Genomic DNA, 12,558 nt, shown 5'->3' with positions numbered 1-12,558 from the left:
CCTGGGCAACTTGGCTGCATCACAATCTTATAATAAAATAAAAAGGGATGAGGGTGTAGCTCAGTGATAAAGAGCAGCTGGGTTAAATCCCCAGTACTAAAAAAAAAAAAAAAAAGCCAGTTGGATGAAGGGAGGGTATGACAGCCTCCAAACCAAAAGTCCCAATAAACATGGCGGCACTAGCATTTCTCTTTCCCTTCCTCATCCTCCTCATTTCTTCTCCTCTTCCTCACTCAGGAGGGTATTTTCCTGGTGTGGGGACATCAGCTTGCTCTGCAAAAGGGCTGCCAACTTTTTGGATGTCTTTTTGAGAAACGTGCTGCCCGGGTGGGCACTGTTCACGTGGAGGTACAGGTCCTCCTGCGTGGGGCCTGTGTAGCCACAATCCTCACAGACGTAGAGTTTGTCCCGACGTTGCTTGTAGGCATATTGCTGCTGTACCCCGTGGATTTTCTTCAGGTGGGACTCCAGGGAGCAGCGCTGGGTGAAGGCTTTGTTGCAGATGTCACATTTGTAGGGGCGGATGCCTGCAAAGAGGAGGGACAGATACATCATTGTCAGGTCACAGCCAATCCAGAGCCTCTCAATTATGAAGCCACTAGAAATCACCAAGACCAAGATTTATGGCAACATGAGAAAAATGGTTAAAGCGAAACACAAAACCATCTGCAAAAGATCATAGCATCCACACAAGCAAACCTGACACAAAAATGGCAACAGAGCAAAACTGACACCTTCCTCCGGGGAGGGATTCTTGTTTTTCCCACATGTATGCCTTAATGTTTTCATTTTACTGTGGGCAAAGTCAACTTTGTTTTTTCTTTTCTTTCTTTGCTTTTTTTGGGGGGTAGGTGGGGTAAGGGCGGGGAGCACTGGAGATTTAACCCAGGGGTGCTTTACCACTGAGCTACAACCCCAGCCTTTTTTATTTTTATTTTGAGACAGGGTCTCACTTCTAGTTCTAAGGGCCTGCTAAGTTACCCAGGCAGACCTCATATTGCAATCCTCCTGTCTCAGCCTCCCAAATTGCCACCATACCCAGCTTTGGTTTTCTTTTATGTAGTTTGGGTTTTCTTGGAAACACACACTGAATCAAAGATTTCAGTTCAACTAGTTTGAGAGGCCATCCTGGGAAGCACCAATTGGGTATTGAAGAAGTGAAACAGGGAAGGGAAGGAGCCAGGACAGGGTGAATTACCAAGCCAGTCTCTGCAGTGGGCAGCCAGGGTCCAATTCTGCTGGGCAATGTAGTAGGCAGTGTAGTGCACACACCCATACTGTTCAAACATTGCAACCACATAAATGAAATTAAGTGATAACCATAGCAGGCCAGGGGTATGGCTCAGTCATGGCACACCTGCCTGGTATGCACAAGACCCTGGGTTTGGTCCTCAGAACGTCCATTAAAAAAAAAATACCCAAATCAGAGTAAGATCCAATTTAGGCTCTAGAGGGAATGATCGTGGCTATAAGAGGGATGGGAAGCATGATAGCCTGGAGAGGTGAATATGGTACTAGGGCTACACGAAGCAGGAAGGAGCTGCCGCCATGGCCCTTGAACCATCTTGGAGCCTAGGAGACAGGAGGGCTGCCACCTGGAGGAATCCCATACAGATTTCTGGGCTTGCCTTGACCCTAGGAACTAGGTGTGGGGGCTAGGAAACTGTATTTTAGTTTTTACATTTAAATAAAAGCAGTTGCCTACCACAGTGGCACATGCTCATATTCCCAACAATTTAGGAGGCTAAGAAAGGAGGAGCCCAAGTTTAAGGTCAGCCTGGGCAACTTAGACCCTGTCTCAAAATAAAAAAATAAAAAGGGATAGGGATGTAGCTCAATGGCAGGGTGCCCCTGGGTTCCATTCCTAGTACCATAAAGGATCAAGAGCGGGTGCAGTGTTGCACACCTGTAATCCCAGCAGCTCAGGAGGCTGAGGCAGGAGAACTGTCAGTTCAAAGGCAGCCTCAGCAACTTAGTGAGGTCCTAAGCAACTCGGCAAGACACTGTCTCTAAATAAAATACAAAAATGGGGGTATGGCTCAGTGGTTAAGCACCTCAAGTTAAATTCTGGGTACAAAAAAACAAAAACAAACAAAAAAACAGCCACTTAGCCACTTCTGTTCATTATTATTATTTTTGTTTAACTACACAGATGACAAGTTCAAAATGGAAAAAAAAAAAAAAAAGGATTTCTCCTCCACTCCATCCCACTACTTCAAAAAAAATCAAATCGTTTCCATATTTCTTCCAGTCTACATCCAGAAGCACAATTTCCTACAACACCCACACAAGAAAAATGTGTTGGAGCAATGTCCTGGTAAGATGTTATTCCAGCTAATCAGGTAAAATGCAGGCCTTTATTATATTCTACACATTCTAGAAAGCTGCCAAAGAAGCTCCCTTTATAATCTTCAGTGCTTAGCACATAATGGGTACTCAGTAAATTAGTTTTTACTTTTATTTTGGTACTGGAGATTGAACTCAGGGGCGTATAACCACTGAGCCACATCCCCAGACCTTTTTTGTATTTTATTTAGAGAGAGGGTCTCGCTGAGTTGCTCACCTCCTTGCTAAGTTGCTGAGGCTGGCTTTGAACTCACGATCCTCCTGCCTCAGCCTCCTGAGCTGCTGGGATTACAGGCATGTGCCACCACACCTGGCTCAGTGAATAGTGTTTAAATGAATAAATGAATGAACCCTACTAACCTTGGAAAAGAGAGGTCACATCTTTGGGACAAAGTTTTTACAAAGTAAGGGCTATTGATGTGTCTCCTAAGGAATACACCTACTTTATCTTTCATTTTTGCATTGTGATGCAAACTTTGTGTATTAATGGGTCTTTGGGGCTGGTATGGCAGGCTGGGAGCTGGCTCCCACCATCCCTGGCTGGTCAAACTGCAAACCTAATTTCAAATCTACAGGTCATCAAAACAAATTTACCTAGAGACCAGTTGCCTTTTTCTGTAGTTATGGGAAATGATCTGCTGCTGTTTTAAAATGTCCAGACTAAAAACAGAAGAAAACACACTGACATCAGGCTTCAACATGGATCAAGAAATTTCTATTTCCCACGGTGTGTGATGATTTGCTAAAAGAGGCTATGATGTATGTGAAGTCCCTGCCCTCTCCAAAGAATGTATAAAAATGCTGCAAACCCTGGGTTTGGGGCCTCTCAGCGTCACCAGTTGCTGTATGTGTGCGCGGAGGACCAAGCTAGTTCGCAATAAACACCTCTTTGCTGCTTACACTGGAAAAAAAAAAGAAACTTCTAGATGCCCAGAAATGGATGTTTCCCATGGTACTCATGGAAGTTCCTACCCCACGGGTGATCTGTCTCTGGGAGAAGGCAGTGGTACCCCCACCTAAGCCCAGTGTGCTTAGGGCCATGTCTCCTTTTCCTCTTCATTCAATACATCTTCTCTGTCTTCTATTTGCAGAGTACCCAGAAAGGCCAAATAGCAAAGGATAGAATTCAAAGTCTGGCACCACATGGACCATGGAGAATGGAGATGACTGTTGCATCTCCACTGGGGGTGGGGGTGGGATTTGAGCCTGGTTTGGAAGTTGGGTGACTCATAGACACAAACATGAGCTCTGGAAGCTCTAGTTAGGGTGTTTCTGACTTGTAAACCTGACGCCCCCCCACTCCCACCCCTAGACAGACAGACACTGGTCAACACCAAAGCTCCCTGGTATCTGTCTCTGGGCCTGGGAACAAGCTCTCCCCACGCCGTGCATTCAGGGGATGAAGGTGGTGGACAGACAGGAGCCCTGGACAAGGGGGACTGAGGCTGAGCCCTGCCCCCATCACTGAATCTTCACCAATCTTAGTGCTGTGGAGCAAAGGCCAATCTTCTCCACTTCTAAAGTGCGGAACTAGGAACTGAAATGCATCATCCATGCCAGATATCATTAACCTACTGACACCTACGTGAGTACCAAAGTCCAAGGCCAATGAAAAGCCAGGCTTCACACATCTGCCACTCATTAACTGGGTCCATGGTGAGACTGCTTAACCCCTCCAAGGCTCAGTTGCCTGGCCTGTAAAGTGGGGATAACACTCACACTCCCATGGATGGCTGCTCTGAGGGTTAACTGCGACATCACACGCAAAGCACCCGGCAAAACTAAGGACTCAACAAGATACAAGGTCAGTGCTCACAATCCCTCTTGACATAATGCAAACACGCCCCATCCACAAGCTGTCCGGTGCCTATATACATATTTCTTTTTACACTGTCAACTTTTCTATCCATGGGCACTTTTGTATGTATCATTTGTTTCACAACAAAAATGTCTGTTTTTAGAATATTTTCAAAATAATTTTTAAATTTTTAAAAATAATTTTAAACATGGTCACTAGATGGCTGGTGGAAAGATTTCTCTTACTTTCTGCCCTTGGGAATGCTGTACCACAGGCCTGTATTACCTACCTCCTCCCAAAATATTCTTTTTCATTATGAAAACAGAGTTTCTCAGGCTGGGGTTGTGGCTCAGTGGTAGAGCACCTGCCTAGCATGCATGAGGCACTGGGTTCGATCTCCAGCACCACACAAAATATTAAAAAAAAAACAACAGGGTTTCTCAGGTCAGGAGTGGTAGTGCATGCCTGTTAATACCAGTGACTCAGGAAGCTAAGGCAGGAGGCTCACCAGTTCGAGGTCAGCCTCAGCAACTTTGCAGGAACCTGTCTCAAAATAAGAAGGGCTAGGGATGCAGCTCAGTGGTAGAGTTGCCCTGGGTTCAATACCCAGCACTACATAAAAAAGTATGTGTGTGTGGGAGTGGCTTCCTTTTCAAGTTTTTTATTCCTAACATCAAATTAAGCTTCACAGCACAGATCCTCAAGAAAATTCTCTGCTACTAGAATTCTCTGCTTGCGTTCCTTGCTACAGCTCATGTGTCCCTTTTTGAACTTGATCCAAACATGAACTTCAACAAGAAGTTTTTATAGGCCTCCTCGTGGGAGCAGACACTGAGGGCAATTTTCTGGGAAGGAAATTTGGTAAAGCCTATTAAAAAAAAAAAAAAAATCATAATATCCTTACCCTTTGGCCCAGCAGTTCCACTTGAGGGAAATTATACTATAGAAAGACTTGCACAAGTAGACAAAGGATATATGAGAATATTCATTCACTCATGGCATTATTGCCAGAAATTAAAAACGAACCTGAACATGGAAACAAGTGTCCACTGGGGAACTAGAAAAGGACTGTGTCTCCATGTTGGAAATTTTGCTATGATTTCATATTAAGAAATGCTCCAAAGAGTGTGGTGGCTCACACTGTAATTCCAGTAACTTAGGAGGCTAAGGCAGGAGGATCAAAGCCAGCCTCAGCAACTTAGTGCACCTGGGTTCAATCTCCAGACCAAAAAAAAAAAAAAAACTTCAACAACTAAGAAAAAGAGTAAGATGTGCTTACTATGCAGATATAAGGGAAGCTCATATCTATCTCTATATATTTTCATACATATATATAACATAAAAAGGCAATATGCATTTAAAAACTTCTGGAAAATAATTAAATGACCACGTGCTTTCATGAGTGCAAATGGGCTTGGGCCAGTAGAAAGAGGTTTACTCTTTTTTTTCCTCTTAATTTTCCTCATATGAATATTTATTTATTTATTTATTTTAGCTAAAAATATAAGTTCAAATAAAAAAAAGTAAAACAGCAGGGAGAGACAGTTTGCTAACTTCCACAAGATAGCCCTCTTGCTGGCTACAGAGTATACTTGATTCTTTTTCCCCTGGTTGCCCTGCTCCAAACTTCTCCCAATCTGCATTTTTCCCAATCCAGTCAATCCTTCCCATCAGCTCCCAACAAAGACACCATTGTTTTCTCTTCTTTAATCAAGATGGGATTTGTTTGCCTTCTCATCCCTTTCAATGTAGCCCCTGATGGAAGATAAGGCAAGAGGGCTCCTGTCCTGTCTCCTGGGGTGGAGCCACACTGCAGCTTTGGCCAAGGCCCCCTTCCCCACCCGCTGACCTCAAATGGGAATTCTTCAGCTTCTCTCTATGGAATTCACAAGCTTCCACCGAAATGGCATGTGCTTTAAATGGCCTCCTTTATTCTAGCTTGAGTTGTGAGTATATTAACCAATGTGAATTTATTATCTCCCTGGGCCCCATCTCCCCACCAAGACTGAGCCAGGAATCCCACTTTCTATTGTGGACGATGACTTTCTTCTCTACAGCTTTATTTATTTATTTGTTTGTTTTGCAGTACTAGGACCTGAACCCAAGGCCTCATGAAAGTGCTAAGTAAGTGCTCTACATCCCCAGCACTTTTTTTTTTTTTTTTTTTTAATATTTGTTTTTTAGTTTTCGGCAGACACAACATCTTTGTTTGTATGTGGTGCTGAGGATCGAACCCGGGCCGCATGCATGCCAGGCGAGCGCGCTACCGCTTGAGCCACATCCCCAGCCCCACTTTTTTTTTTTTTTTTTTTTTTTTTAATATTTTTTAGTTGTAGATGGACACAACACCTTTATTAATTTATCTTTATGTGATGCTGAGGATTGAACCCAGTGCCTCATCCATGCTAGGCGAGTGCTCTACCACTAAGCCACAATCCCAGTTCGCCCGGCACTTCTTATTTTAAGACTGCGACTTGCGAGGTTGCCAAGACTGGCCTTGAACTTTCAATCCTCATGCCCCAACCTCCTCATTGATGGGCATGAACCACCTTGCCTAGCATAAAAAAGCTGATACACTGGGGAAGCTGATACACTGAGGCACTCAGGGTGAGTCTGCACTTCCAACATGTTCCCAGGTTCTACACTTTGAGTAGCAAGAATGTGGACACAAAAGGCAAAGTCCAGCATATGCTAGTGTTCAGTTCTTATTTTTTTCTCTAAAATACAGATCTCCCCTCTACCAAAAGCAAATCAATTACATCAACAGAGAGCCCTTCTTAGGAAGTATCCCAGGTGGTTCAACCTAAAACAAATAAATCCAAAGAATATTCTATTTAAAAAAAATCCATGATGATTTTCACAGGCTGTGAACCGCATACACAATCATTTCTTTGATGTTTATATGCCCTTTCTCTATTTTGACTTGGGGTGGGTCAACAGCCATAGTTTCTGGCCTCAGCAATCCTGTCCACTCCTCTGGAACAGAGCATTTTTTCCCCTATGATGTGTGTTGTAGGTGATGCTGGTTCCCTCTCCAGACCCTCTTTCTGGGCCAGTGCACATCATCAGCTGCGGTGTGTTTGGCAGCTAATTGCTCTTGGCTAATCAATTCTCCAAGGGAACTGACCTCCCAGAAGCTCAGGGAGATTTGACCATCTGCCATATCTGACTGAAAAGGGCACAGAAAGGTTTCCTGTAGTCAGAACAATTCCAGGGTATCACTCACTCCAGAGCACCCCCTGGGATGAGACTAGACTCTGACCACACCTCTTCCCAGCCCCTTTCTCCAACCCAATTCACTTCCCTCAGTCCCTGACAAGTTCCTTCCAAGAGCTTTTTCTTCATAATTCATTTGATAAGAAGCTGCATCCAGGAGCAAGACTTATGACAATTTGGATTAAAAACAGCCATTCATTTGCTGATATATTTTAACAAAATGTTACCACAGTTTTTTCTGTAGCAATTGGTTTCTCTTCTCCCATCTTCAATCAGATGTCATTTAACTCACACCCCACCCCCCCTGATCACACTCATTCTCCACCCCACCCCCATTCACTCTTTTCTTGATGAAGTCATATTCCAAAAAGGAGACCTAATCTTTTCTTTCATCTGTTTGAATATTAATATAAGATGTTTTCAAGCTCTGGTTTCCCTGGATCTTTTCCAAGAAGTTCCCTGTGTTTTGAGTCTTGCCTTAGTTGCCCTGTTCTAAGGATCACAAATTGGAGGCCAGTCTGAGCAACTCAGCAAGATCCTAACCCTAAGTAATTTAGCAAGATCCTGTCTCAAAATAAAAAAAAGTTTAAAAGACTGAGGATGTAGCTCAGTGGTAAAGCACCCCTGGGTTCAATTCCTAGTACAAAAAGGGGTGGTGGCCAGGAGAACAGGTCCAAGTCGTTTCCATAATGCTATTGGGTTGACCACTTTAAGAGTGAAAATTAACATTTTTTAAATGATTGTCTATGGATTCCAATTATCTTAGTGCTTTCCCATAGAAATTAAAATGAAGGCCACTTTGTAATTTAAAATTTTCCAGCAGCCTCATCAAAACCAATAGAAAGAAATAGCTGAAATTAGTTTTAATGATATATTTTGTTTTTATTGGTGGTGGTTTTGTTTGTTTGTTTTGTTTTGTTTTTAATTTTGAGATAGGGTCTCACTAAACTGCTAAGGCTGGCCTCAAACTTGCCATCCTCCTGCCTCAGCCTCTCAAGTCAGTAGGATAACAGGCATTGGCCATCTCACCCAGTTTAACAATATATTTTAATCCAATATATCCAAAATATTATCATTCCAATGTGAAAGCCACATTAAAAATTGAGATTTGGGGATGGGGTTGTGGCTCAGTGGTGGAGTATTTGCCTCGCACCAGTGAGGCACTGGGTTTAATCCCCAGCACCACATAAAATAAATAAATAAAATAAACATATTGTGTCCATCTACAACTTAAAAAATGTATTAAAAGGGCTGGGATTGTAGTTCAGTAGAGTGTTTGCCTAGTGTGTGTGAGGCACTGGGCTCAATCCTCTGCACCAACAAAAATAAATAAATAAAACAAAGGTATTGTGTCTGTCTACAACTAAAAAAATATTTTGTAAAAATGTATTAAAAAATATCACCACAAAGCCTTTAAAACAAAATTTGAGATTTTATCCCCTACACACCTTTTTTTTTTTTGCAGCAAGTCTTCAAAATCCAGTGTTTGTTTTATGCTTAAACCACGTCTCAATGCAGCTCAGCCCCATTGCAGGGTCTCAGCAGACAATGCAGACAGTGGCTGCTGTCCTGGCTAACACAGCTCCACATTCTCCATGGCTAGACATTGCCTAGGCCTTTCCCCAATGGACAAACTGGATGAAGAAGACCTTTACAAAAGCATTTGCTGGAAAGTGTATTTATGCACCAACTTACGTGATTTTCAGCACTACTCGAAATCACTAGAAGTTTCACCTTTGAGGAGCAGAAGCTGGGAGCCTGGGCATTACAGGCCTCCCCTTTTCCTGCTCTGTCCCTTTCGTGGACAGAGGACATCTTGGCATACTGAACACATACACTCACAGACTTCTCTAGAACCTACTAACTCCTATCCTGGAGTGCCCAGTTCATGCCAGGTCTGAATTTCCCTTTATCTCACCTTCCTCCAGAATTAATAAAGCTTCTAGAAACTGAATGGGGCAGGCTGGTAAGATTCCTGCCTCAAGAAGAATACCAGAAGGCCCTGGAATACAAAGAGGGAGACAGGGATACTGTAGAAGATAAATGACCTTCAACTTCAGGACCAGACTGTCTTGGTTCCCAACTCTGCCACATATGGATCATGTGAGCTCTCCAAGCCTGGTTTCCTCATCTGTAAAATGGGGCTAATAAAAAATAGTAATGGCTCCTTGGAGTTGTTTGAGATAATGGGATCAACGTTGAAGACCTGGCATGCAGGACAGTGATCATGTGTAGCTTGCTGCCATCTGAAGGAGTCTCCCAGTCACCAATGAGCCACCACCTCACCTGCTAATTCTTCTGCCTCCCTGATGAAGACACTGTCAACACCCTATTCAGGTTAACTCAGCAGACCACCAGGGCACCTCAGATGGTTCCAGCACCTTTCTACCTGCAGCTAGTTCCCCAGGAAACATGACAGGCTTGCAAAGGGCTAGGGGCGGGAATACTGCCGGGGCATTGAAGGTCCCAGGATGGATCCCCAAACAAGGTGGAATGGGGGTAGACAGAACAATATCCCAGCTTCCCTACCCCTGGAGTGACCTGCGGCACATTCTCATCCCTAGACCTTTATTTTGAGACAGGGTCTCCCTAAATTGCCCAGGCTGGACTCAGATTTGCAATCCTCCTGCCTCAGTCTCTGGAGTCCCTGGGAATACAGGCAAGTACCACAGCACCCAGCACCTGGGGTGCATTGTATGTGGTTCCTCAAAGGGTCCCTAGAGGGACTGTTCCCCAGTTGCTCTCAGTGGTAACCTGCTCATTATTAATGCACTCATATTAGCTGTCTTCTCCTCCCTATCTCCCCTTCCCACCCCCTCACCATGCATCCTGGGATTACCTTTAAATAAACTGCACACCCAAATCCTTGGGGTACTCTTCTGGGGTAATTCAAACCAAGGGCACTTCCTATTTGCAATGCCTTCCCGTTCCTTCCATACATAACGGAAATCTCACTATCCTTCAAGATCAGCCTAAAGGCCACCTCCTCTGAGAAGCCTTCCTGGTATGACATCAGGAAAAATGCACCTGCCAGGATGCTTCAGTGACATGTGGCCACTTTTTCTTCTCACTGGCACCTCTGATACTTCACTTGTGCTCAGGAGGATGTCTGGGGTATTTCTCACTGTTGGCTGAGCCCTCCTGATTATAGAGCTGAGTGTGCACAGAGGGCCTGCCACATCTTGGGTTCTCAGGAATCCTGTCAATTGCTGAAACTTTTACTACTAATAATAATTAAAATCTACTAAGCAATTGCTTTTTTGGGGGGGATACTGGGGATTGAAACCACTAGCTTTACTACTGACCTACATCCCTAGCCTTTTTCATTTTGGGAAAAGGTCTCACTAAGTTGCCGAGGTGGCCTTAACCTTGCAATCCTCCTTCCTCAGCCTCATGAGTTGCTGGTGATTATAGATGTATCTTCAATCTCCAGTACCAAAATGCAAAATATAAGAAAAAGAAAAGAAGAGCTAAAATGAAAGGATACGTGATGTAGACATGCTCATGGTCAGCTAACATAGACACGAGTTTTTGTTATTATTTTATTTTTTGGTACCAGAGATTGAACTCAGGGGCGCTTAACCACCGAGCCACATCCTCAGCCCTTCATTATATTTTACTTAGAGACGGGGTCTCAATAAGTTGCTTAAGGCTTCACTGCTGAGTCTGGGCTTGAACTTGCAATCCTCCTGCCTCAGCCACCTGAACTGCTGGGATTACAAGCCTGTACTACAGCACCCAGCTCTTGGTTTTTGTTTTAATCATAGTACTGGAGATTGATCCCAGGGCCTCACATGTGTTAAGTAAGTGCTCTACCACTGAGCTACATCCCCAACTTTTTTTATTTTATTTTTTCAATGTTCATCACAAGTGAAGGTACCAGTAGCCCTCCATGTTGCCTGAGCCCCCTTCACTTTGTCCTAGAGAGTATGGGTAGGGGAGTGACTTTAGAATCTACCAGGTGAGGAGCAGAATAAACAGGACAGGTCCTCAGGGGTATCCTCAGATAGGGATGAAGAAGCTAAGAAACTTTCCTAGCAGAAATGACAATTGACCTAATAAGTAGTTCCTGATTTCCTCCTGCCCCTGGGGCCAGCTGCCCCCAGGCCCAGATTTTCAGCTACTCTATGACCCTTTGCCCTCTCCAGGATCCTACACTATTCTGCCAGATCTTCACTTATAGGACCCTCACCACTCCATAAGCACTTTGTCCCCCTAATGACTAGCCAGGCCTTTCAGAAGTTAGACTTTACTGATTCACTAGGATAAAAAAGAAGGAGGATGAGGAAGAGGAGAAGACATAGAAGGAGGAGGAAGAGAAGGAGGAGGAGGAGGAAGAAGAAGAAGAAAAAGATGATATCTTAGAGATTTAAAAAAGAAGACTATAGCCAAACAACCTCAAAGAGTATACACTATGGGGCTGGGGTTGTGGCTCAGCGGTAGAGCGCTTGCCTAGCACATGTGAGGCCCTGGGATCAATCCTCACCACTACGTAAAAATAAATAAATAAAATAAAGGTGATGTGTCCAACTACAATTAAAAACAAATTTTTAAAAAATTTGTTTTAAAATATACACTATTGGAGTCCATTATATTAAGTTCCAAAATAGGCAAGTCAATTACGCTGTTAGAAGTTATGATAGTGACTGCCCTTGGAGGCAAAGAGGTAGTGACTTGGAGGAGGCAGGAAATATTCGGATTCCTATCTTGGATGCCAGGTGCATGAGCATATTCACTTTATAAAAACTCCTAAATTCATTAATCTAGACACTTGTGATTTGTGTACTTTTCTAGATATATGTTACATTTTTCAACGAAAAGTTCACTTTAGAAAAATATTATAGCTGGGCACAGGGACTCATGCCTATAATCTCAGCACTCAGAAAACTGAGGCAAGAGGATCACAAGTTTGAGGCCAGTCTCTGAAACTTAACAAGACCCTCAATAACCTAGTGAGACCCTCTCTCAAAATAACAAAATAAAAAAAAAAGGGCTAGGGATATAGTTTAATGGTGAAGTGCCCCTGGGTTCAATCCCAGTAACAAAAGAAAAAGAAAGAAAAATATTTTAAGTGAAAAAATTAAAAGGGTATCTTTTCATATGCCAGTTCACTAAATTGGGAAACACTCTTCCCCTGCCAGGGAGGCAGCTCATGTCCAGTACCCTAAGAACAATAACATATGATAAAAACTATGAAA

At 43.4% G+C, this 12,558-nt stretch overlaps 1 protein-coding gene across 1 annotated transcript in view; it reads right to left on the bottom strand.

The window, feature by feature from the left end:
* Positions 1–210: 210 nt before the first annotated feature.
* The window catches only part of Ovol2 (ovo like zinc finger 2), a 29,487-nt gene continuing 17,139 nt past the window's right edge, over positions 211–12,558 (bottom strand). The window contains exon 4 of the mRNA XM_076848930.2: positions 211–527. Within this exon, the coding sequence (XP_076705045.2) occupies positions 211–527 (317 nt within the window). The remainder of the gene's footprint in view (positions 528–12,558) is intronic.

The sequence above is a fragment of the Callospermophilus lateralis genome, chromosome 3, assembly GCF_048772815.1.
Source record: "Callospermophilus lateralis isolate mCalLat2 chromosome 3, mCalLat2.hap1, whole genome shotgun sequence".
Taxonomy (NCBI): Eukaryota; Metazoa; Chordata; class Mammalia; order Rodentia; family Sciuridae; genus Callospermophilus; species Callospermophilus lateralis.
This window is presented reverse-complemented; position numbering and strand designations above follow the sequence as displayed.